The sequence below is a fragment of the Falco rusticolus genome, chromosome 5 (assembly GCF_015220075.1).
Source record: "Falco rusticolus isolate bFalRus1 chromosome 5, bFalRus1.pri, whole genome shotgun sequence".
NCBI classification, from domain to species: domain Eukaryota; kingdom Metazoa; phylum Chordata; class Aves; order Falconiformes; family Falconidae; genus Falco; species Falco rusticolus.
In genome coordinates, this window is record NC_051191.1 from 76,774,382 (window position 1) to 76,798,787 (window position 24,406).

General features: G+C 40.0%; 1 protein-coding gene across 5 annotated transcripts; it reads left to right on the forward strand.

The window, feature by feature from the left end:
* The first annotated feature begins 2,683 nt into the window (after window positions 1-2,683).
* Window positions 2,684-24,088, forward strand: LOC119148692 (patatin-like phospholipase domain-containing protein 2). Of its 5 annotated transcripts, none has more exons than XM_037389179.1 (10): window positions 2,686-3,001; window positions 8,757-8,989; window positions 9,727-9,792; window positions 12,613-12,822; window positions 13,978-14,038; window positions 16,148-16,363; window positions 17,320-17,452; window positions 18,647-18,763; window positions 21,024-21,087; window positions 21,820-22,025. In XM_037389179.1, the coding sequence occupies exons 1-10, from the start codon at window positions 2,815-2,817 to the stop codon at window positions 21,898-21,900; spliced, it is 1,368 nt and encodes a 455-aa protein (XP_037245076.1). In that variant the 5' UTR covers window positions 2,686-2,814; the 3' UTR covers window positions 21,901-22,025. The 5 variants fall into 5 exon arrangements, with proteins under 5 accessions (XP_037245075.1, XP_037245076.1, XP_037245077.1 ...); XM_037389180.1 differs by having other exon boundaries at window positions 20,966-21,087; window positions 21,820-21,931; XM_037389181.1 differs by having other exon boundaries at window positions 21,041-21,087; window positions 21,820-21,931.
* Window positions 24,089-24,406: the final 318 nt, after the last annotated feature.

Below are 24,406 nucleotides of genomic sequence, written 5' to 3' on the forward strand. Positions count from 1 at the left end.
CAGTTACTAGCCAAAGGTTCAGCGTGTCAAACTAATCTACCTTTCTGATGAGACAGCTGCTTTTCCTGGGAAGGGAAGTGGGATCCATCCTGTCTGTATGTACCTCAGCTGATTTTTGTTTTGTTTTGTTTCCAGCACGAGAAGCTGTTTGCTAAGATGGGGATGATGTAGTGAAGAAATTGCAAGGTCTGCTAGGGAGCAACCCAAGACGTAAAAACAGGTACTGAAAACAAAAGGCGTATGCAGGAAGGAGGATCCAGCATTGGGAACAGACTTGGTGTTGTGTACTGGGGAACTGCCATACATTTTTAAAAAAAAATAATCATCTAAGCTGAGATGGGGAAAGACCTGGATTTATCAGCTGATCATTATATGATTATAAGTAATCAGAACCAGTAATTCAGCTTCCCTAGCAAAGACCGTGTAAGGCTCTAGTGAAACCTGTCTGAAGGACTGGTTACAGCACTGGTTGGGGAATGTTTGTAGCACCTTTCTCATGAGAGGGAAGCTAGAGGAGCTCAGCTCCCTGAGAATCACAGAATGATGGCTGGCAGGGAATAAGGCTTATCACTCCAAACACTGAGTGTGACATATAGGAGATACTAATGGAAAAGGACAAAGTGCAAGAGCAGGTGGTTATTAACTGGCTGTGTGTAATTTTACAGTAGAAGTAAGACTCCTCCTAACTATTAGAGAAACGAGGTTCAGGAACAGCCTTCTAGTGACTATTCAGGGATAAAAAATATTTTTAAACGGAGTTGATCTCTACTGGCAAAATTGAGATTAGCCCTGAAAAAACCTAATGATGGGATAATGCTCTGCAAATCCCCTGCTCCCCTGCCATTTAATTGGCTCCCCCTGTCAAATTTCTGTAGATGTTCAGAAATGCCCCTCTCTGAACACCTTAGTGTCTCTCTTCCAACAATACAGATTAAGAAATGGTACTCTCCTGCACTTAAGCTCTGAGTAAATAGCATAAGAACACATGTGGAGAGAATACGAAATACAGCAGAGGTGGCTGGCCTTTTCCTTTATAAAAGAATGGAAAAAGGTAGGGGTCACCGTCACCTTTTTAATGAAACAGGACTCTTCTAGGAAGTGTAGGATATGGTTTCAGCTCTCTCCTTCCCTGTGAACTGAAGTGGATTCAGTCTCACACCTTCCTTTTCCCTAAATGAAGGGAAGTGTCCGAATGACAGGCAGGATTGGGATTAGGACACTCTCTGTTCTGCTCATTGAAATGGTAAAATGATGAATGGATGAAGATGCATGGCCCAATAAGACAGGTGGCTAGAGAGCTAAGTTAGAGGTGGGAAAACTGGAAGCATGGCCAGTGCTTGTGGTGCTCACTTAAAGATAGAATTTAGAGTTTCCCATCATGCTGTTTTGTCTGAGGCTTGCTCACAATGTCCGCCGTAGAACTATTTAGTGATTGCTCAGTATTGCTTCAAGAGAGCTTGAATCCTGCTCTCTCTTCCCGTGCTTTCTGTAAATAAAAAAATTGCACAACACAACCTCTGTATTTGGAAAGTATGAGCTCCTCTTGGACTCTTAAGATGTTTTTAAATCCCAATATTAGGATACGATGGTGAGCACAGGTAGCTAAAGAGCTTTTATGCAGCCCGGAGTGAGGCAATTACATCCTAGAACATTTCAGACATGTTGTCCTCAGTTTGTTTTCACAGCTCAGCTGGGGGGAGGAGCTCCCCGCTGGGCCAGGTAATTGTGAATTCCCTTCTGAGCCATGAAGTCTCTATCAGCATTACAGCCGTAGCCTAATAGAAACTTGGGGATTTGTGGTGATGGAGAGGAGTCGTGTATGAATAACAGTTCCTATTTCAAGCTTTCAGGTTTTCTAAAGCTCTTCAGGTGCTTAAAAACTGAGACCCCCAAAAGTCTGCCTGGTTTCGATGGATCAGACAGCTGGGAACGACTGAGACTGTTTGGGGACGCTGTTCTAGACTGCAGATGATATTTTGCCATTTTGCTTGAAATTCTCTCTGTAAAGTGTTGGTAGAACATGAACGCACAGAATTGTGTAAGTTTTCTGAATATCTCAAGTCACGAAAAGCAGATTATTCTCTAATCTTCCCTTTGTAAGCTATGTATTATCACAATGAATTTTCTTAAAAGTTTTATTACAGGATTGCTAAACAGTGCTGGCTCTTACAGCGGGTCAGGAAATACAAGTGACAGCACGGGCTGGCACGATCTGTTCCTGTGAGCCTCGGATAACCGGGGTGATTGCCGCGGTGACTGCCGGCCCCCCGCCTCCCGCTGCCCGCCCGGGCCCGCGCCGTGGCTGTGCCGAACCCCGCCGCCCCTCCGCGGCTGTAAGCGGCAGCAGAGCGCGGCGCTGCCTGCCTCCCCCACCGGACGGCGGCAGGGCGCGCCCGGCCGCACCGCAGCCTCTCCTGCCCCAGCCGGGCCCCGCTTCGCGCCGTTACGGCCCCACGTGCGGGGCGCGCCCCGCGGGGCCCGGGCGGGCAGGGGGCCGCCAGCCGGCGGGCGGGCCTGGCGGGCGGCCCGGGCACTCGGACCACGCCGCGCCCCGGCCGCGGCCCCGGCCCTGGCCCTCCCTCTGGCGGGGGGAGCGAGCGGAGGCGGGGCGGCGTCTGCATCTGTGCCCGGGTTGGCTGGGGCGCCGGGGGCCACCGGAGGGGCGCGCGGGATTGGCTGCTGCGCCGGCCGGTGGCGCCGGGCGCGGCCGCCATCTAAAGCCGCGGGACGGCCCTGCCGCCGGCGCCCCAGTCGCTCGGCAGCGGCGGCAGGAGCAGCGCTGTGCCCGGCGGCCCGCCCGCCCCGGACGGGACCATGCTGGACCGCGAGGGCGGCTGGAGCGTCTCGTTCGCCGGCTGCGGCTTCCTGGGCGTCTACCACATCGGCGCCGCCACCTGCCTGCAGGAGCGCGCCCCCCATGTCATCCGCGACGCCCGGCACATCTACGGCGCCTCAGCCGGGGCGCTGGCCGGCGCCGTGCTGGTGGGAGGCGGCTCTCTGGGTCAGCGGGGGGTCCGGCGGCTCTCTGCGTCAGCCCGGCGGCAGCGGGGGGTCCGGCGGCTCTCTGCGTCAGCCCGGCGGCAGCGGGGGGTCCGGCGGGCGGCGGGGAGCGGGCCTGCGGGAAGGGGCAGGTGCGGCACCGGCATGGGCACAGCCCCGGGCAGCGCCCCGGCCCGGGGAGCCGGCGGTGCGGGCTGGCGGGGGCAGCCGCGGGGTGGGCGGGGCGGCGCTGTCTCGCTTCGTTTTCTGCCCCGAAGAGGAGTGTGACAATTCTGTGGTGTTAAATTCGAGCAGGTTATATGGCCCCGTGGCTGCCGGGCTGCCTTTTTTCCCCTGTTCCTTTACGTCCCGCCGCGCACGCCTCCCCTCCGAGCGCAGTGCGCGCAGGCCGACCGTTCCCTGGAGGGCAGGGGAAGGGGCAGGCGGCGGTTAGCGTGTCGCCACCTCGGGTGGGCATTCGGTAACCTCCCGGGCTCAAGAAACGGTCTTGGCGGTGCCTCATCCGAGCCCCACGCCTGCGCGGTCAGGCGGCCGGAGTTCGGTACCTCAGGCACGGGGACGGACCCCGGCCCGCGTGGGGGCGGGGCAGCCGCCCTCACTCTCAGCGACCGCGGGAAGCGGGGCAGGGGAGCGGCGTCGCCCCGCCGTCGGCCTCAAACGCACCGTTTACCCATCATCGGGAAATAGCGCTTTTCTGCCGTAGGTACCTTTGCGCACCGAGTTCCAGTCAGCTTTAACTTGCTTCCTCTAAAGCTTCCCCTTTCTTGGGGTAGGGCTAAGGGAGTTAAGGTCAGGGCTTAGGTTAGCTTTAACATGCTTTTCCTCTTTAATCTGTGCGCAGTGTGTATTGCATAGGTCACTTAGGTATATGATTAGAAACTGGATTGATTAAAATCACTGATTTTAATTGTGATTTAAGTAATAGGGTTAATCTTGTTTTGTATTTATACCAGATAAAAGATGTTAGTTCGCAACTAAATATAGTCTCTCTTGTGAAATAAGCGCATATTTTCTAGCCGTAGGAGAAGTATACCTTTCTTTTACCTATTTTGAGCTCATGAGAACCCAAATGCAGGTTTATCCTAGTGAGTTAGATACGGTAGGCATTAAAGCCACCTTAATACAAGTAAAATACCAAAGTGTTTAGGATAGTGACTGGAATGGAGGTAAAAAAGCGTGTTAAATATCTGGAAATGTGAAAATAATTTTCTTTTTAACCAAAGAAATCCACTGAATAAAACCTTCTCTAGTTCATGATTCAACACTGACCGTTTTTGTTAATGGTACCCTTAACAGCTTTAGAACTAGAAGGCTTTGTAAAGTCACATTTCATTTTACTTACAGATGGAGGAGGAAAACAACAAATACTTATTTTGAATTTGGAGATGGTTTGAGTTTTGCTTTTAAATTTCTGAGGGATAAATACTGACTGAAGTGAACAGAAGTTCTCTCTACGTGCAAGAGTAATATTGTGAAATGCTTGGCCTTGCTGCTTAGCCGCTGATGTCTAACATGCTGAATTTCTTCAACGCTTTAGCGATAAACTTGTGCTACTTCAACTTTTTAATTTTGCTGTAATGTCCTAACGTACTTGAGTTTTATGAGCCTAATACCAGCTTTTAAAACAAATCATATTTATCCACAATAGCTATCTATTTTTAGAATGTATCCAGTTTTAAGTCTTAAGTCATTGTAAGCGATTTAAGTGGCTTTGAATTTTTGAAGTGCTCTTAAGCACAAAAAACTTACCTTGTTTACCTGAAAGTACATGTTATTAACAGCTTTTAAAATTTTGACCATTTTAATAATTGAGACTTGCAGACTTCAAATTATTCCCTTGTCTTTCTCTTCTATGAGAATTGAGACTTCTGCTTTTCCCTAATAGAATAGCTAGTGTGTTTGTGATCACTGCCCAAGGTACTGCATTTCACAGATAAGTGTATTTCTTCTGTAAACTTTTTTTTAAATAAACAAAAACCCACTTGGGAATTTTGGAAGACAGTTCAACACCAGCCATGTTCTAAAATCTGTCAATCATTGTAGATTTGTAAAACTAAGAATGTATTTTCTTTTAGTTAATTCTGTATCTTTTTAGCTGTTATTTTTTTGAGTTGCTGTGAAAGCGGAGGATTGTAAATAAGCGCTAAAGAAACACTTTGTGGTATAATAACTTTTTCTATTTCATTAGTTCATATTGTATACCTCCCTTACGTTGATATACTTCAATATACAGTATTTGTTATTTCTGCAGTTGTGGTTATAAGTCCACAATACCATGTGGTATTTTCACAGTTGCATTTCACTGTCTTGGAAGACAGCGGCAGACACTTCTCAGAGATGGGTAGTGGAAGTGTGAGAGGCAGCAGACAAGCTGAAACAGGGCAAATTCTGAATATAAGGAAGATTAACATGAGGGTGGTAAAATACAGGAATGGGTGCCCAGAGAGGTTGTGGGATCTCCGTCCTTGGAGGTGTTCAAGACTTCACTGGATCCAGCCCTGAATTAGTATGCTTGTTGGTGCACATAAAACTCTTGAGTGTGCATATATATATATATGAACAGGGTTTTTGACTAAAATTGATGTGTATGTTTCCTCTCTTACAGATTTGTGGCTGACTTTTAAATAAAGGGTTTTCTTTGTGCTTCATGTTACGTGTTGGATAGGCAAACTGAGAGTCTGTAGAATTTCAAGTTTCAATAAATGTAAACATTAGGCATTGAACGGATGAAAAAAGAAAGTGTACTTTTCCAGATTGAGAAAGAAGTTTCCTTCATTGAATTTGGGGGAAGGTAGAGGGAGAAGATTAGAGGTGACTTTATGAGGATAAAGTACATTCCAGGCTGTTTCAAACTGGAACTGTGAAGTTGCACTCCTCTTGTTAGCTCTTCCCCATGGATGTCTTGGAGGACTGGTATTTCGATGGCGATGTGCCCACCCATTCTAATGGGGAACTAAAGAGAACAGGTTTGGTGGGGGCTGTAAATAGGCTGTCAGGTTTTACTCTGTGGGAAACGAATTTTTAACTGTTAAAAATAAGAGTATAGAAATCTAACTAGGAATATAGAAATATTAACTAGAAACAGTTCACATCTAGTAGGAATATTAATTTATTTAACTGTCCTGCATCTCAAAAATAAAACAGATGTACCAAGATCTGCCTAAAATCCTAGTCTGACTTGATTGAGCTCTAGCCCCTTGTCGCTTTCTGAGAAGATCCCGTTTTGATACACCAGCCTAAGAGGCTGTATTTTAGTCCTGTTGAGGAGAGAAAGGAGAAGGGAAAACAATTGGAATACTTTGAAGTCTATTGAATTAACAGCTTTTTAAATTTTCAGTGTTTTAATATCACATACTCTTGGGTAGACACAACTTCCTCTTTTCTCTCACTTTTTTGTTGTTTTGTTTTGTTGGGGTTTTTTTGTTGGTTTTGGTGGATTTTTTTCCTTAGGAGCCCTTCTCATATTTAAAATAGGTTACGGTAAACAAAGTATGTAAACTTGGGTTTATTTTTTTCCCTACAGACTACATCAAGTGTAGAAATTCTTGTATGTGGAAGAGATGGGTAAACTGTGAAATCAGTTTTCATTTTGATGGGTAGTTATTTTCTGAAAGGAAGTTGAAATGAGGCGTTCAAATCTAAACTGTTAGAGGTCCTTAGTTTTGCTGCCCTTTAATAGGGTACGGAAAGTGTGCTGATATTTACTTGACATTTTTTATGGTGAGAGGTAAATAATCACAACACAAGGTTTTGTAGCGGGCACTAGTTTATTTTCATTCCACAGAAGCAGGCCTGTAGTGCAAATAAGTGAAGGTGTTACCATGCTTCAAACTGAAGTAATGGCTTGAGCTTCAGTTTGACAGGACATTAGCTAGAAAAACAGGGTCAAGATCTGGCAGAGAAGTGAGCGTGTGTATTTGATCATGTGTCCGTGCACCTAGTGCTCTTGGTCTGGTTTTTAGAACAAGCAACTCACTTGGTGTGTAAGTTTTCAAAAATGTATTAATTTTGCAAGAGGACGTTAATGTATGCGCTAAGGCTGCTGTTCCTGGGCAGAGTTGTGGTAGTTCATTACCTCAGACTCCTGCAACATGCCTGATTCCCCTCTTTAGAAAGCTTACAAGACTGAACATTGATAAATCGGCTTAATAAAAAAAGGGAGGTGGTAATTTATATTTGAGTGCCTGAGAAACAGAACTGTCTACATAGCCACTTTTGGAAATAACTTCTTCACTTGCCAGAATGTGACTTGTGCCATTTTTTTAATTTCATGTAAAATATGTTTTACGAACATAAGCATCTGTTTGACCATGAGCAGTGAGCTGTGCCTAAACTTTTTGCTGTCTTCTGGGGTGGGAGGTGGGGTCAGACTACTGGTATCAGTGGATTCGTGGCCCAAGGCTTCACTCTGCAAGGGGAAAAAATTGTAGTGGTAAAAATGGAGTTTGTCTGATGCCTCAGATTTTTTTGGGAGATAACTCTTTTGAACGTAGACTCTTGGTTTACTGTGTTAAAAATGAGAAAGGTTTAGGTATTGCTATTTGAGGGGTCAAAAGTGACATTGTACAAAGATAATATTTTGCGAAATTAATCTAAACTCAAAAGCTTAAGCAGAGTTGTTTCCAGTGCAGTGCTCACATTTAACTTTAAGTTGAATCTTGTCTATTCTAGAAAGAGTCTATGTAAGTTAAAATATGCAAGTTCTGGAAGTATTTTTAGATGACCTTGTAGCTATCGTTCAGGTTAATAACCTGCTACTTTGACCTTCCTCCCCACCCCCTTTCCTCTACCAAGTTGACAAGCTTATCGGGCAGTTTCCTCAAAGTATGCTTTGGAGGAACACGACATTAAAAAGTCAAACAAAACACTGCGGGTAGATGGGCTGCTGTTCTTACTATTACTAGGTGTGTGGCTGGTACAACGATTTTAGTATTCTTTGGGAACAATTGTGTCTTCTGTAGTAGTTTGATCTAGTTCCCCAATGCTGATTTAATTGGAGAAAAAACGATTATAGTCTGTTACATATTGGTAAAAATGCACCTATTTAGGTGGAGGCTTGTGTGAGAAGTGCTACAGATCTCATCCACATTCCTTATGCGCTTCTTTAAAAACTTCATTCCTGATGCTCCTTACCACATTTAATGTGCCCTTTATTGTGTTTATGTATAAATGAAGATCAGTGTGCCCTGAAACCTTAAGTTTGGTTAAAGTCCAGCAAGGGTTGCTAGCTGTGATGAACCCAGGTGCTGTGATGAACCCAGGTGCTCTGCTTCTTCAGCAGACACACTGTGGACCTAAATCTGTGTGTCATACACCGTAGGTTTTTATGGATGTTGAATATGGAATATGTCCATGCATACATACTTAGAGAAGGTCACTCATCTTTGGTTTTTTTCTTAAATAATGTGTTTCTGGAATGGGATAACCCCTAATGGAAGCATCTGAAATTGGTATTTTACACCTTACAGCCTGCATATAAATCAAAGATAAGTAACTTAGTGGCTGGGTCTTCACCAGGATTTCTGTTTAAACATCTAAAGTGACTTCTTTTCTGCAGAAAATTCTTAAACTCCATCAAATACTACTGGACAGTTATATTATCTGTTAAAAAGCTCTTGAATTTTCATGCTAGCAGTCAGAGAGAAAAGTTAGAGATCTAGACTTCATTACTGGCTCTAGTGCTTTATTATAGGGAGTGTTTGTTTTTTGATTGTTGATGTATATTTGTTCTTAAATTAAATGCATTTTATTTTCAGCTCAGGCTTGTGCAGATGTTCTGGCATTAGCCAAAGAAGCTAGAAAGCGAAATCTTGGTCCTCTTCATCCTTCCTTTAATGTGATAAAGATAATAAGAGATGGACTGATGAGAAATCTTCCAGAAAACACTCACCAGTTGTCATCGGGCAGACTGTGTATTTCACTAACCAGAGTATCAGATGGTAAAAATGCTTTGATATCTAATTTTAACTCTAAAGAAGAAGTTGTCCAGGTACGTTTATTATTGGCAACTTTTAAAAGTTTCTGTAATCTTAAGTCCATTTAATGTCACCCATTGGATTTCTTTTCAATAGTTTTGAATATTGTGACTTGGACAGTATCTTCAAGATGAGGTCATATTTCCTTACAATAAATTAACTTAATAGTTTTCCCAGTCAATGTATCAGCAAACTTTTAGTGAGTAGGTGTGAGGGATCAATCATAGAAAGGATAAATTCATTTAACTGCAGTGTGTCTAATGAAATTATATCCTTAATGAGTAAGACTTTTTTTAAGGTCATTCTTATAAAAGCAGTGATCAATGAACAGTCAAATAGCTTTTTAAAATTCTTAGTATCAGTTACAAAGCTAGTTTAATATGATCCAAGAATGCTGATATTTGTGTTCCTAGTTAGTTACTTTGTTTACTCAAAAAATACATAGCTTGCAAGAACAATCATAAACTTCCTTGCTAATTAGCATTTCTAGAAACAGTCTTTTAGTGAGTCTTACAATTTTTTAGTTGGGGCACAGTTACATTCTAAAAAAGAAATGTGCAATACCCTTATCCTGTTTAAAATAATGTTGGATAATAACCTCCCCACTTCTTTTTATTGAAGTGTACTTGCTGGGGATTTTTTTGGTTGCTTGCTTGGTTGGTTTTGCTAGCATCTAAAGAGATAAATATAATTTATAATTTCAATAATACAACAGTTACCATTTAATTTATATGGTCTCATTTTCCTACAGGCTTTAATCTGTAGTTCATTTGTTCCTATTTATTGTGGCCTAATTCCACCATCATTTAGAGGTGTGGTAAGTCTCTTTTGTTAATAATTCTAGCTATTCTGAAAATATTATAGAGACAATGCGTATGTTTTTTCAGTTATCCTACTGTAAAATAAAGACCTTCTTCATAGCTTCTAGTATGGTAGCTGTATGTTACAACTTTGCAAAAGAGCAAGGAAACACTAAATGTGAGGAATATCTGTTACATATTATTTCTTCTCCACTCTGCAAAACACTCTCTCTCTTCCTGCCCTCCCCCCCCCCCCCAATTGCTTGCTTGTTGATGCAGAAATGAAAAGAGAGTATTCTAAGCTAGCAAGTGTTTAACTTAAGGATGAATAGTAATTGAAGAAAGCGATGCTCATTTATCTGCACAAATTTGTAGGCAGTGTCACTTACACTTCTTTCTTTAAAAAAAATCGATCTTGTAAGGTAGTTTGTTGTGTATCTTTGTGTTCTTGCTGTAGGTAGATCCACTTTACAACTGGATTAAAGTACTGTGTTCAGTTAGATATAAACAAAGATGTTTAATGTCTTCTGTCATTTGTATTGAGTGTAAGAAAGGTTGCTTTTTAAAGGTAGAGTGTCAGTGTGTTAGTCTAGTCAGAGAACTATGAGTTACAAAACCTCATAATACTTCATGGCTATACTGGGTTTTCTAAAATCCCCCGTTAAAGGGGCAACAACGGTAGAAAAGTTGGTGTCGATTGGTGGTGTTGTTTTAACAGCTCTGGAAGCAGACATGCACTTCAAATCAAGGCAGTGACATTCATAGCTTTTTGTTACAGTGCTGTATTAACTTGTGTTTGCTTTGCTTCCAACTTTGGTGCCCCTTCCACAAGGAGAGGGGAAGAATACTGAAAGAAAACTCAAAACATCTGTCACAGTGGTTGATTACAGCCTGTTCTTATGGCAGTTTGGAAGCGCTAAAAGGTCAAGGATAGATGTGAAATGTGTTTTCTTCTTCATGCTGAAATTTAAGCAAAAGTGATTACAACTGTATAGGGATTTTTCTTTATCTGTACTTCTAAACCTTGTGTGTCTCCTTAAACTCTTCCAGATTATAGGTGTTATGAAAACAGGACATTGGACTGAATCCAAGGTTTAGGTGGATCCAGGCTAATCTGGCTATTCAGTTCTTGTCACCAGACAACAATGTTATTTTAAAAGGCTTAGTTCAGAGTACAAAAACGTGCAAGTGATGCTTTATTTGGTCCTGTTTTGAGGGAAGGGGAAGGAAGGAATCATTGTATCCTTTTGATCTTTGCAATTAGTTGGTATGATTTTAATGCTTAGGAGGCATTTTTGATGCAACTTGGCAACAATACCACAGTCGCATGTGCTTTGCGTGACTCCTGTAGGGTTTAAACACAGCAGAATGTCATGTATGTAAACTTCGTAGCATCTGGCTGTTCACTGGCTTGGTGCTTTGTGCCTGTACACTTTAAGACAGACAAACATAACTTGCAATAAGTGTATCTAACTGCCAGTTGTGAATGTTCTGGGTATGGTGGATTTTGTTTGGGTATTTTTCCCTTCTCAAACACAGCAATGGTGTTAGATTAAAAAATTACTAAAGGGATCAGATAGGCAGAAACTAAATAATTAAAACTTTTTACCTCTGTAGAACAGTGACTTAGACATGTACTTCTACCTTTTAATAATTTCACGAGAAGGCTGCGGGCCCAACCTGTTGTATTGTACTTGATACTTCCAATTGGTGATTGCATTATACACCTATAGGAAATTTGTCAGTATCTGCATGCTGCTGGGTCTAAAGAGTGTCCAAGAGCATGTTGGATAAGTGCTCTGAGCTGTCCTTCTAATTCCTAAATTTTTTTTCTCAGAATGGTTGGGGAGTCAGTATCAAGGCATGTGAAACCGGTAATCCAGGTTGCTCCTGCTCAAGTCACTTGCTCTGTTACATTTACATTTTACAGGGACCTACAAGTTATGTCTGTTGCCTACTGAGGAAGAAGGAAAATGCAGCCACTAAATCAGCAAAGTTGGTGGTCTTTGCCACTGGCAGAGCAAACTACCTACAATTGGCCCTGCTGGAAAGGTGGCTGTTGTGGGCAAGTGGAGGAGTTGCCTTTAGCAGTAGCAGCTGCTGCGCTGTAGATTAGTTACCCTCACACAGAACTCTTCAGTTCTTGGATCTTAAAATGTCTGAGATGGTGATGTACTAAAACTACAGAAATGGGCAATTCAATGCACAGGAGACAAAAGCATAACCTGGAAGAACTTCTAAACTTGCACACAAAGTAGAATAGGTATTGGTGACTGTTGGCGAGGTTTCTAAAGCATTGTCCATTTTTACTTGCAGTTTCTTTATTTCCAAATATTTTTGATGCTTTTATTTTAAATTCTAATTACTAAGACTAATTTTAAGTTACTGTTATTCTGACTGAAGGGTTTAATAGCACAGAATTTGAGCTTTGGTGTGGAGAGCTCTTCTTTTACTTGTTCTTTCTAAAGAAGTACCTTGGCGGCTTTTTGGTTCGTTCTGTCCTTTGGGGAAGAGGAGGCAGACACAACTGTACTACTTTTTCTCTGTGTGTTGTGTAGGATTGTGAACTTTAAAATGGACTTGCTTTTTCTTAAACATACAGAAAAATCCCAAATAGAATACTCTTAGTCTATCTATAGATAGTCATCTAACTATAGATGGAAATGTTTTTTATTGGTATTAGAGGACAAACCATGCTACTCAAAACGTTTAGCCTGGGAATGCAGGCAGAGAGTGTTCTGTTGCAGTCCTAAATGCTCTGTAATTCTTGCATGGGAAATCTGCTAGTTAGAAATTTTCAGCCTTTGGGACTTCTTATTTCTGTTAATTTTTGTTAGCGCTACGTGGATGGAGGAATCAGTGACAACTTACCTCACTATGAATCTAAGAATACAATCACAGTTTCGCCTTTCGCTGGGGAGTGTGATATCTGTCCAAAGGGGAATTCTGCCAACTTTCATGAAATGAACGTGACTAATACCAGCATTCAGCTCAGTTTGGGGAACCTTTATCGTTTAACACAAGCACTGTTTCCACCAGAACCTAAGGTAAGTCACTGTTCTCATGCAGTTACTAAAGTCTATATATTTTATATATTATATATATACGCATCTATACATATATCTACTAAAATTCCATATAAAAGCCTTCCCTTTGCAGAAAGTTACAGTAATCTTATCATTTCATCTAGTCATATAAATTTTTATGGTGACATTTCTCTTCTTTTTTCTATTTTTTTCATAGTTTGTCGTCTTATTTTTAGTCTCAGACTAGAAATGCATTTCTTGCTGTTGGCTTTCAGTATTTATTTGGGAATTACCTCAGGATTCAATCATAAAATCAACACTGCTAAATTAATAACTGTCAGTTTGTAGTCCTTTCATGTTTAACCTGCTGACCAGGTGCTTCAGAACTTAAAAGAAGTTCTAAAGCTTCCTGATTTTGTGAAGTTCTGAATTGATACTTCACACAGGCAAGTTGCCTTTAAACTTTGCTAAGCACTGTTAATTGTGGATCTGATGAAGGAAATGCTCTTGAATTCCCATTGTGGAAGCTGAACAAATGAAAACAGATCTTGCCATTTGGCTTGGGATAGCCTACCGAGGAGAATGAACATTCCTGACTGATATAAATATAATTTTTTTTAAGTGAGGGCTTTTTGACCACTTGAAGAAAACTGTTAAATTCTACTTAAGTAGGATTTAATTATTTTTTTTTTGTGTAGGTGAGCTGGTGTTGCATCTGGTGAAAGATATTTTCATATGGAAGACTAAGCCTTGAGTTTGAGCATGAGAATTGCACAGCTGACTTCTCATAGTTTTGGGAAGTGGAAAGGACTGGGAGGGAAGGAGGGGAACTGGCATACTCCAAGCCATCCTGTTTCATTGTTGCTTGCACCTGCTGAAAGGCTAATCAAAGAAACAAAAAGGGAGGGAATTCTTGCAAGCCATTAGGATGCTGTCCTTTTAGGTGAATAATTCTGTGCATCTGTAATAGCTGAAAGATAACTTCATGTATGCATGATCATGTATTATCTTCATAGCAGGCATGTTAAGCTAAGTCTGTTGAATTATAGCAATTGTTAATGTAAATTTTTCTTAAAAATGGAGGGTGGGTGGAGGTGGCTTTTTATTCTGCAAAGTGTGTTGATCTTAAGTTGAATCTCGTTTTATTTGTCTGACTAATTTACCCTATGCTTGCAGGTACTAGGAGAGATCTGTGAGCAAGGATATTCAGATGCTCTTAAATTCTTGAAAGAGAATGGTATGTTACACTTGTGGATAATTACTGTTGATATGGTTTCAACCCAAGTTAAAAAAAAAAGTGCGGGGAGTTATATGTAGCTAAGAAGGGGCTAGGTCTTTGAGGCTTTTGAAGAGATCATGGTAGGTTTAGCTGTCATAGAAATAACATAATTGTAGTAACTATTCACCCGGGTTAAATTGTGCTGCGACACAAAAATTGAACTTTTGGGGTTTTGTCAAATTTGTGTGAAGTGAATGTTAAGGTACTGTTAAGTGAAATTACCAAAGAAGCCCCAAATTTAGGGAAATAATGTTATTAATTTATTTTGTGTTAATTGTGAAGAATAGGAATAGGCTATTGTTTCCCCCTCCTGTGAAACCTGTATCTTCTTACGACCTCCTCTTTGCTGTCATCCAAGTGTATTTCTAGGTAAAGACATATAGTCCAGAACTGGGAGCTGGCTAACAACAATATAAACTCAGTCACAGACAAATCCTTACTCTGTATCATGAAAGACTTTAGAAGAAGATGACTTGTAATGTAGCAGTTTTTGGGACCCAGATAAGTTTAGGAAGAAGAATTGAAAAGTTGTTCTACTCTACTCCTAGATTTCTAGTAATGTATTTTATATTAATAAATATTATTTCTCTGCATACTTTGAGACAAACAAGTTACAGTAACCTGATAATAGCATGAAGTTAATCGAGGGTGAAATACGCCTAGCCCCTGTAGTCTTTGGTTACAGAAGCAAATTTGTACTGTGTCTGATGAGAGGAATGGAAACTGAAATGTGATGTTTGCAGTACTACAGATAGTACCAGCTGCAGTACTGTAATGCACAGTCATAGATTGATGTGCTCACTGCTGATATTCTGTTACAATTAAACGTTACATGTCAAGTTTTCATGGGAAAATTGTCTTAAATGTTAAAGATCATCATTCATTAAGAGTTTGATTTTCTTAGTAATATTTAATGCTTTATACCTTCTACCAGGTGATTAAAAGCATAAGCTATACAAAGGGCCTATAATTTGTGGTTGTCTGTGCTAAAACAGGTTGCGTTGCTGTACTGGACCTGCAAGTTTCCTGTCTGCATGTTTCCATCTGACACTAACATCTGAGATTCCTTGCAACTCTTCCTTGGTGTCTTTCCCCCACCCCGTCCCCTGTGTATTGCACTGTTGTCCTCCTTTTCACGCTACTGATCCTGTGTCACCTTTGTTCTTATTCTGTCACAGGTTTGTCTTGCTTTCAAGCTTAATCAGTCATAATTATAACCTTTCCAAACTCATTCATTATGCACCTCCTTTCTTGTGAATTTGACTGTAGATACTAATTTTTTCCCCCATCTGTAACACTTCAGATAACCTTTTTGCTAAATTTCCTGTATATTCTTTTAACATTTGTATTTTAGGAGTAATTGTAAGTAGGATACAGATTGTGTTGTATGTAGGTATAAATCCTAGTCAAATTTGGTAGTTTGTATATAAAAATAGCTTTATAACCATTTTCTGGAAACTGAGTATAAATACCCTTCTTGTATTTTTCATTTTGTGATCATTACCTAGTACTTGTTTTGAAGGTGACTATCAGTGCTATTTCTTCATTGGCACCAGTTTTGCAAGGCAACTGATGTTGATTTAGATTGGTACTTTGGATATATCTTAAAAACAGTATTGTACACTACTCGCTTTCCTTCTCTGCCCTGTTGTAGCAGTGCCTCAAAGTACTCACGTGATACCTGCCATGTCGAATTTCACAAATGTCTTAAGTGGTTTAGGTGTGTTGTTCCAAATAAATACTAAATCAGTTTTCCTCTTCTCCTTTAAATCATTGGCTTTCTTGCTGGAAAACAGCTTTGGTAAATGACAAGTTTCCAGTGCAGTTTCAATTAATCACTTTTTTCTTTCCTTTAGAACTTGTTCTAAAGTAAGACCTAAACTTGCTAAAGAGTATTCATCAGCATGATTAAAAGTTTGTGGGATTATAAGAGCAAGTGTATTTGACATTGTGTAGATAATGTTCCCTCAGGACAGGCCTTTGTACAGATAAACAGATTACAGGTACTACACAGGTACTCTGAAGACCTGTGGATCAAGCCTAAGTGGAAGCTCTTGACTCTTTCAGGTATTCTGAATGACTCAATTTATATCCACTTGTCCTTCACAAAAAGAAATCCTCATGAGGCTCCACAGCATGTTGACAACATGAAGAAAAAAAAATTGACAGAAAATAACAGAGTAGAAACCTTGAAAATGGCAGTATTTAATGACCAGCTGAAGCAAAATCCATGGCCTTTGGAGAAGAGCATATTTGAGAGTCTACCTCCTAGACTTCGTAAAGGTATATGCTACAGACTGTTTCCTGTTACTTTGAGTTGCAAACTTCGATTTATTTTTTCCCCTGTTTACTCTTACGATTAGCATAAGATGCTTTTTGTTTAATCTTATAACTGCCTGTGATGCTAGAGACTAGCTCAACCCAAAAAAGTTCTTCAAATGCTTATTACATGTGAACATGTACATTTTGATTTAGCTACAGTAATAAGATTGAAGCAGGAGGAAGGAGGTACATTAAACACTGCAGGGTCATGAATTGAATTCTCATTTGATTTTGGATAAACTTTGTACATGCACAGTATTTCTGTAAACATGTATTTCACACCTAAGTTGAACCTCAAATCCAAACACTGGTTATCCCCATCTTATTTTTAAAACAGATTTCTGTGGATTTCTAATTCTTTGGCTTTCCTGTCTTTTTAATAAGCTGTTAATAGACCAAACCCACTTCTGATATGTCTTTGTAACTTATACCAAGGTTCTTTTGTGGATGCTGATCAGAACTGAGATCTGAAATTTGCGATCCCAGTGCAAAATTTGAAGTGTGGTATTTCTTACAACTATATGTAACCACTGGAATCTGTAGAACTCCAGAATTTATACAAGCTCCTCAGAGTTATAGAGTCTCTCGACAGGACAGGAACGCTATCTAAAATACATAAGTATTTTTGGAGAGGTGAATTTTATATCCTCTTATTACAAATTAATTCTTAGACTTATTGCATAAAAGTTCTGGGTAATGCCTTTTGTCCCTGTGGTATGAGTCTGTGTTTCCTATGTTTTAAAATAACACAGAGAATGTTTACGTTAAGAGTGCTTTGAGATTAATTCTTTCATTTTCTATCTGACCCTTATTCAGTAACACTTGATAATGTTGACTGAAGATTACTAAACCTTGAGCAAATTATTTCAACTGTTTTCAAATAGTCTAACATACTTTTAAAAATAATCATTCTTAAGCACTGCAGGAAGCTTGTAAAGAACAGAATGGATTCTACACTCAGTTCTCTAAACTCTTCCCAATGCGGGTTATATCCTATCTGATGCTGCCGTATACATTGCCAGTGGAGTCTGCTTACTCTGTTGCTTTACGGTAAGGAACTTCTAATGAACTATTTTAGAATTAATGTACTTTTGGAAATTTACTTGTTGAAGGCTTATTCAGTGTTGTAGGCATTCTGGTACTCTAGAATTCAAGTGGTAACCGTCCAAAGGCTATTATTTCTACCTAATAGCCCCAATAGGCTAAAGCTAGATAAACATATTAAGAAGATGCCTAAACAGTTTACTCTTTCTACTAGTAGCTGTCTCATAATTGCTGAAAGGAAGCACCTTTACTTTTGCTTTCCAGGAGCACATTATTGCTATTACTGTATTCTGCAATGTTCAAACTCTATCCAGATACTTCTTATGCTTTAGCTTCTGTCTGAAGTCAGGAGGCAACTCCAGTGTTTACTCAACATACACATTTTCTTACTAGGTTTGTTTAGGTTGACTGAAAGTTATGCTCTTGGAACAGGGCTTAATTTTATAAATTTTTCAATCCTCATAAAGGAGAATTTTTGCTAAATAAATGCAGCATGAACCCTAAGCTTTGTGCTTGCTTAAGAGAATTCCAGTCCTTGAGCAGATGTCATTCCTATCTTTAGAAAACACTTGAAAAACAAAATGTTCTGTAAGTGGAACTACATGGAACTCCAGTAAAATATTTTGTCTCTGTGCCACTTAGTATGTCACTTATGTGTGGGTTTTTTGGTGGATGGGGAGGAAACAAATGTCAACAGATTTTTTATGTGGGTTTTCCCCCCGCTGGTAACTGACTTCTGTTGAGAGCATCATAAGGAAAAAGCTATACATTTGTGACATTGTTCTGTTTCTGCCTTCTATTTGTTATTCCGCTGTATTTTTCTTCTGTTCTTCCTTCCTCTTCCACCTAACTTTAAACTGACCAGAAAGTTCCCACCACAGAGAAAGAGGTCTCGGAGACAGGAGTATTTCGCAGGCTTCCTAAATGTTGATCGCAGGGTGTAGCACGCACATACTGGTCAGCCCCTCAGCATAGACAGAGATCCAGTGGTCTGTACTGCCTTTTTTCTTGGCTTGCAGAAAAGAGGAGAGTAGGCTAGATGGGATTTCAGGGAGGTTGGGAAGAACTGGAGACTCTGGTGGGGGCGTTAACTTGGGAGAATGAAAACTGTGTTGTTTGGTTGGATTTTGGGCATGGTATGTAAAAATATAAATTAGATCTACTGCTTACAAAACAATTGTATTGTTTTTTTGTTTGTAGGTTAGTAAACTGGTTTCCTGACATGCCTGCTGATGTTCGATGGATGCAGGAACAGCTCTGTCGGATTGCTGGTACAGTTTATTCCCAGGCTAAAAGCAAGCTGTTCTGTACATCCAGGTAAAGTGGACTGCTGCTGCATGCAAGTAATGCATTTTTAGAAATTCTCTCTCTTTTGCCAGAACTTCAAGTACCAAGAAGTTTCTGTCTTAAAACAGGATTTAATAATTTTCTTGAAAGTGACACAAAACAGTTCTCAGTGGTTCTAATCCTTAGCATTGTTTCTGAAGTATATTTCCTGGTGCTTCTTGTTTATAACTGATCAATGACTGCTACATATTGTACATGAAGAGGTGTTGCCTATCGGTAGGCTTACACTGTTTGCAGACAGGGATGGGTTATGGAGCAGGCATTGGACTGAGAACAAAGACTTTGTTTCTTCTCTGCTCCACAGTAGCTGGAGCAATCAGGAGGAAAGGGTTGCTCAGGATGTTCTAAATCAGATGTAGCAGGTAGGAACTGGAAAATACTGGAGAAAGACTAGACCCTTTGGAGTCTGGACAGGAAAGGTTGTAAGTTAAAAAGCAGATGAATATGAAGGACAGTCTTGTAAGATAGTTGGGAAGAATTAAAATAAGACATATGGAATGTTTTTAGGAACCTCTGTTTCTGTGGAAGAGAAACCTCTGCTCTAACCTGGCTGTAACTAGGTTCATTATGCATCCCTTACCAAACTGATGTGAGATTTGGCCTTTCAAATTTTTACTTCTGTTAAAACTTTGTAGCACTGTGTATATGGAGGAATCTGTGACAACTCACCTCTGTATGAATCTAAGAATACCGTTACGGTTTCACCTTTTGCTGGGGAGTGTAGTATTTGCCCAAGGAGCTCTGCAAACTTCCACAAAATGAATATTAATTTGGAATTGGTGGGTAGGAGGTAGAAGAAGGGGGGTGTGGGGGCAGACAAATTAGTGCGAAAAGCTATTAGGAGTGAACAGAATTCTTAAATTCTTCATAAAAGCTTCCAAGAGATAGCTGTAGCACTGGAGACTTAACTGCAACAGTTATTTCAACTAAAGCATAAGAACATTCCATCTTCTATATACAGCACATTTTTAAATTAGAACGAAAAATACCCTTTTATTCAAGCCAAGAGTTCTTGAGCTTTTGTGTTCCTATTTTCAGTAATAAAATTAGATAAAGAGGAAGATAAAAATGTTCTTTTTCACCCTGGCAGTGCTATACAATGACCTATCAGAAATTCAGGTTTGATATGTCTGAGGAGATCTCTTTGATCCTACTTAGTCATAAGAAGCTTTGCCAGGTTCTGGATTGGCATCATGAAAGATCCAATTCATACCCTTTATCCCTTGGAGGCACAGAGTAATAAAACTTGCTGTTAAAGGTTCTGGCTTAATGGAAGACTTAATGAGGTTGAAGCTTGTGTTTCCTTCCCCCCTTTGGAAGTATTACATGGTGGCTTTAATATTAAAGTTTTAAAGATACTTTTTTTCTTACAATATTCAGTTTTATCCAGAATTCAGCAGCATTTAGTTCCTGTATGCAAATAACCTCTCTCTTCTCCCTTTGTGAAATCAGTTAAAGCCTTTTCTTGTGTAACACTAGTTGGCTTTTGAGGCCATCTCCCCGAGCAGAAATGTAGTAGTTCTTGGTATATATTTGCTATCATCTTACTGTCATCTCTTTGATTATTTGATACCACATGTAATCCAGTGTCTTTTTTTCCTTATTTTCTTGAAGATATTTCTGACTCCTTTGCATGATAGATTTGGGTCTAGTCAGCTTCCTGCTTTACCCTTATTCAGCAGGTTCTTGGTGTTGCTGCTATTCCAGCCTTAGCCATTGTGAGACTCTTCATCTGAAATGGGTGCTTGGAAGGCACGGTATCACGAGTCTGTCTCAGATCTACCTTCTCAGAGGGTTACTTGGTCATTGAGTCGTGATTAACCAGAATCATTGTTTCTTTCCTCTTGGAAAACCACAAGAAAAATATGGTGGTCATGTGGCTTTTGCTGTATGTTTTTATGGTCTTCCCAGACCAGCGTCTTCAAGGTGATCATCTCACACTGACCTGTAGACACTGTCAAACTTCCAAGTTTTCTGAAGCTTTCCTTTAAGTGGATTCCCTCTTCAGGTAGCTAGATCCCAATGCTTTGTGTGTAGAATTCTGCATTATATTCTACAGGTGACTCTTGGTGGGCTTTTACTTCGTTTCAGCATCCACCAAGAACTTACTGCTGCTTTTGCAGAAAGTAATCCCCCCCTCCCCTTTTCATGCTCTTCCCCTTCTGTCACCAGATCTAGCTTCTGTTTTGGAATCAAACTTGAATCTCATGAAAATTTGCGCTGTTTACAGTTTGAAAATCCTTTTAGGAAACTTAACCTGGTGGATGGTATCTTCCAGTGCACCTAAAGTTCAGGTATGGAAACTAGTGTTGAAGTGTGTGTATGGTGAGTTGTGTTTTTTGTGTGTGAGAGGAGGTGTTGCGCATTGTTGTGGGTTTTTCCCCAAAAGCACTGCGAGAGAGGAGAGAGAACTTTAAAGAAAAAACTGGGTATTCTAGGCGACAACTTCAGCTTTCTGTTTCTCAAACTGGAAAAGACTAACCTGGTGATTCAGGTGCTGTTTTAGAGTGTAGGAAAGTTCTGTCCCAGCTGTTCAGGTTGGTGATAATAAACTAGATGTAAAGTGGAATGCAGAGATGGCGTTTGGGAAGTTGAACGACTGTTATTTGCTACTCAACTTGTAAATGTTGAGACTATTCTTGTTAATGTTCTGTTAGTGCTGTGATTGGTAAATCAGCAAATATTCCAAGTGGATAGCTGGGGGGAGATCAGGACTATTTAAGAGGTAATGTACGAGCTGTGTCTACCCCTCTGAACTCATCAAAATTGTGTGACTTCTAGTGTAACTATTTTATACTTACTTCTGAGAACAACACATAATGGCAGAGTGCCCCTCTTTTGGATATGACAGTTTCAAGCTCCTTTTCCTGTTGTCTCATATCCTAACTCACTAAATGCATTTAGAATTAATTATTTTCCTCTAGTAGTATTCCTTATATGAAGATTCCCTGTCAGACATCTGAACAGTAATAGGAACGTCATAGAAACACTAATAATCTTTTTGGGTTTATTTTTTTTTTTAACAGGAAAGACAATTATGCATCACTAAGAAAATGTCAAACTGTCCCATCTACTATGGAATTTCATTCTTCATACTGCCACCTTAAAATGCCTCGCTCTTCTGCAGACCTTGAAACCTGGCTCTGGGAATCTTCATGCTTCATGCACTCAGCTATGAAAAATGCTTCTGCTAACATGCAGGAGCATTCAGGCTTAAACTCCCATCCTAATTTTCTCCCAAATTCTGATGAGTCTGGGTTGGAAATAGATTTTGACTTTTCCTCAGAGACAAGTTTCCGAACTGCTCCAGAGTATTAATTTGGAAGTAGATGCCACAGTTTCCAAAATTCCAGTTTGGCAGAGAAATTTAAGTCCTGAAGGACTAAAGATCACTTTATTGCCAATAAGTCTTGGAAAATCATTTGTTTACAGCTTCTTGACAAATCTGCCTTGGGAGTTCTACTGTTTTAAGGATTGTAAAAACAGTGGCTGCTTAACAGATTACAATTCTGACGAAGCACCAGCTCAATCAGCTGTGCTAAGACTTGTAGTAAACTGTCTCTCTGGAAATAATTTTTTAAAAAATACACTTTCAGCATAAAAATGTAAATTCTGTAAACACTGTTAGACAAGCGTCGATAACAAAAGCTTTTTAAAAATATAGTTCTTAAAAGTAATCCTAACACATAATACTGTTACAGCACTTAAATGAAATTGGACTTTTAATTCATAAAAGGAAATACACAAATGAGCTGTTTAGTGGCCTCCAGCGTCCATTTGCCTTATGTTTAAACATACTGTTGTGTTTATGGAAGAGTTGTCTACACAAGATACTGTAGTGACAGTATTATGCTAGGTGGTTGTATATATTCCACAGTTCATACTGCTTCTCCTCTATGACTCCTTCCCCCCTTGATATACTTCAAGGGAAAAAGACATAAGAAATGGGACACATTCCCCTGAAGTGTAAACAAGTACAGTTTCAGTGATTTTGGAGGACTTTATTTGTACTTAATAAGGGCTTAATACTTGACTAAGTATTGAAAAGTAGGTAAAATAGTGACTGATTAGTAGCAAACAGTAATTTGAGTTGGTGGTAGACTTCACAGAAGATGCTATATGTTGATTTTTGTTAACAAGTGGTGATGTTTAGGTCTTCTGTCCAACTGCTGACTGTTCTTAATTTCTGCCCCACCCTGAACTTGCGAGATTTTTCTTCCCTTCTTTCACATCCCTCTTGCTGAAGGAGGGAAGAAAGAAGGGGTCCCTCCTGTCTCGCTGAGGTATGATAACCCAAAGGAAGTTGGGTTAAGGAAGTTGGGAAATCAGAATACTGATTGTTACGAGAAGCAAATCTGTAAGACTTAGTGGAAGTATCCAGGGAGCTGTGAAGGTCTCAAATAGTGGGTTGAAAGTCAGCCAAATCATATCTGTATTGAGTGATGAGCATTTTAAACGCTTTCCACTACAAAGGTTCTGCATAATTTTAATAAAGACAATGCATTAGTGTATGAATACATCAGGAGAAGTAAATAACTGTTAATATTAACAACTTTTCAGATGTTTGATTTTCATGTCTTTTACAATTTTTTTTAAGTAGGTGGAAATAATGATGGCTTTAAAATTGAGTTTGTGCAAGTGTTTGGGGGCATGCGTGTGACACTTAAGCTGCTCATTCAAGAACATGAATTCTGCGCAACTTGGGTGCAGTGCAGGGAGCAGACTAGATGCTTCCTGCGAGTATCTTGTACAAGGAGAAGCAGGGATTAATTGTGCTGCTCAGGAGTGGGAACTTTGGTATCCAGAAGTCAGTCCAATAGCAAGATGTAGCACTTCTGAATTGGACACACTTGTTTGAGTTCTGATTTCACTAAGCTTGAAGTGCTAAACTTTTACAACATGAAAACTGATTTTAGAATGGTGGGGGGGTGGGAGAAAGTGTCAGGCTACCCATTTCTGTACTACAGAACGCTGGTGCTATTTTACTTCAGCTCTTTTGTTCATTTCTTCTGCGTGTGCATCTTCAAATTTGCGAAAGAAGTTGAAACAAGATCTGTTTTATATTGTCTTCGTTTATAATTTTAAGCTTCCTATAGTGTAATTTTATAACCTGCTGCAAAATGTTGGGTTTACTAGTTATATGTTAGAATTTAAGCAGGAAGGCCAAGTTTTGTCTCCTTTCTGTATACTGGAACAGTTCTGCTAACTACAATCAACCTCAACTACTTAACTCTGTTGTGTGCAGCTCTAATTTTGTGTCCTTTTTCTAAAATAAAAAGACAATCTCTTCTGTTACCATGTTTTCTTGAGTGTAATTCACCTAGTGTAAGTAAAACAAGCATGTGGTAATTGCATTGAATATTGAAAGGACTTAATAAATGCTTGCAAGGTGTCCTTTTTTTTGTTTTGTTTTTTAAGAATACCAACTTAGGGTGCTACTCTGATGGATGCTTGTTCATGCTCCAGCTGCACCTGAAAGCTACCATCGTTTAAACCCTTCTTTCTTTGCAATTCATTAGTTCACAAGTTACTCTTTGTATTTGATCAGAAGCAACACAAAACCAGAGAAGGAGGAGGAAAACAAGCATTGTCTCCTCAGTTAAAGCTCAGTTA

Excerpts from the sequence above, each read along its gene's own strand:
- LOC119148692 (XM_037389177.1), top strand. The coding sequence starts at position 2,815 with ATGCTGGACCGCGAGGGCGGCTGGAGCGTCTCGTTCGCCGGCTGCGGC. Across the intron at positions 3,002-8,756 it reads GGTGGGAGGCGGCTCTCTGG|CTCAGGCTTGTGCAGATGTT; the intron begins GTCAGCGGGGGG and ends TTTTATTTTCAG. Across the intron at positions 16,364-17,319 it reads ACCTCCTAGACTTCGTAAAG|CACTGCAGGAAGCTTGTAAA; the intron begins GTATATGCTACA and ends ATCATTCTTAAG.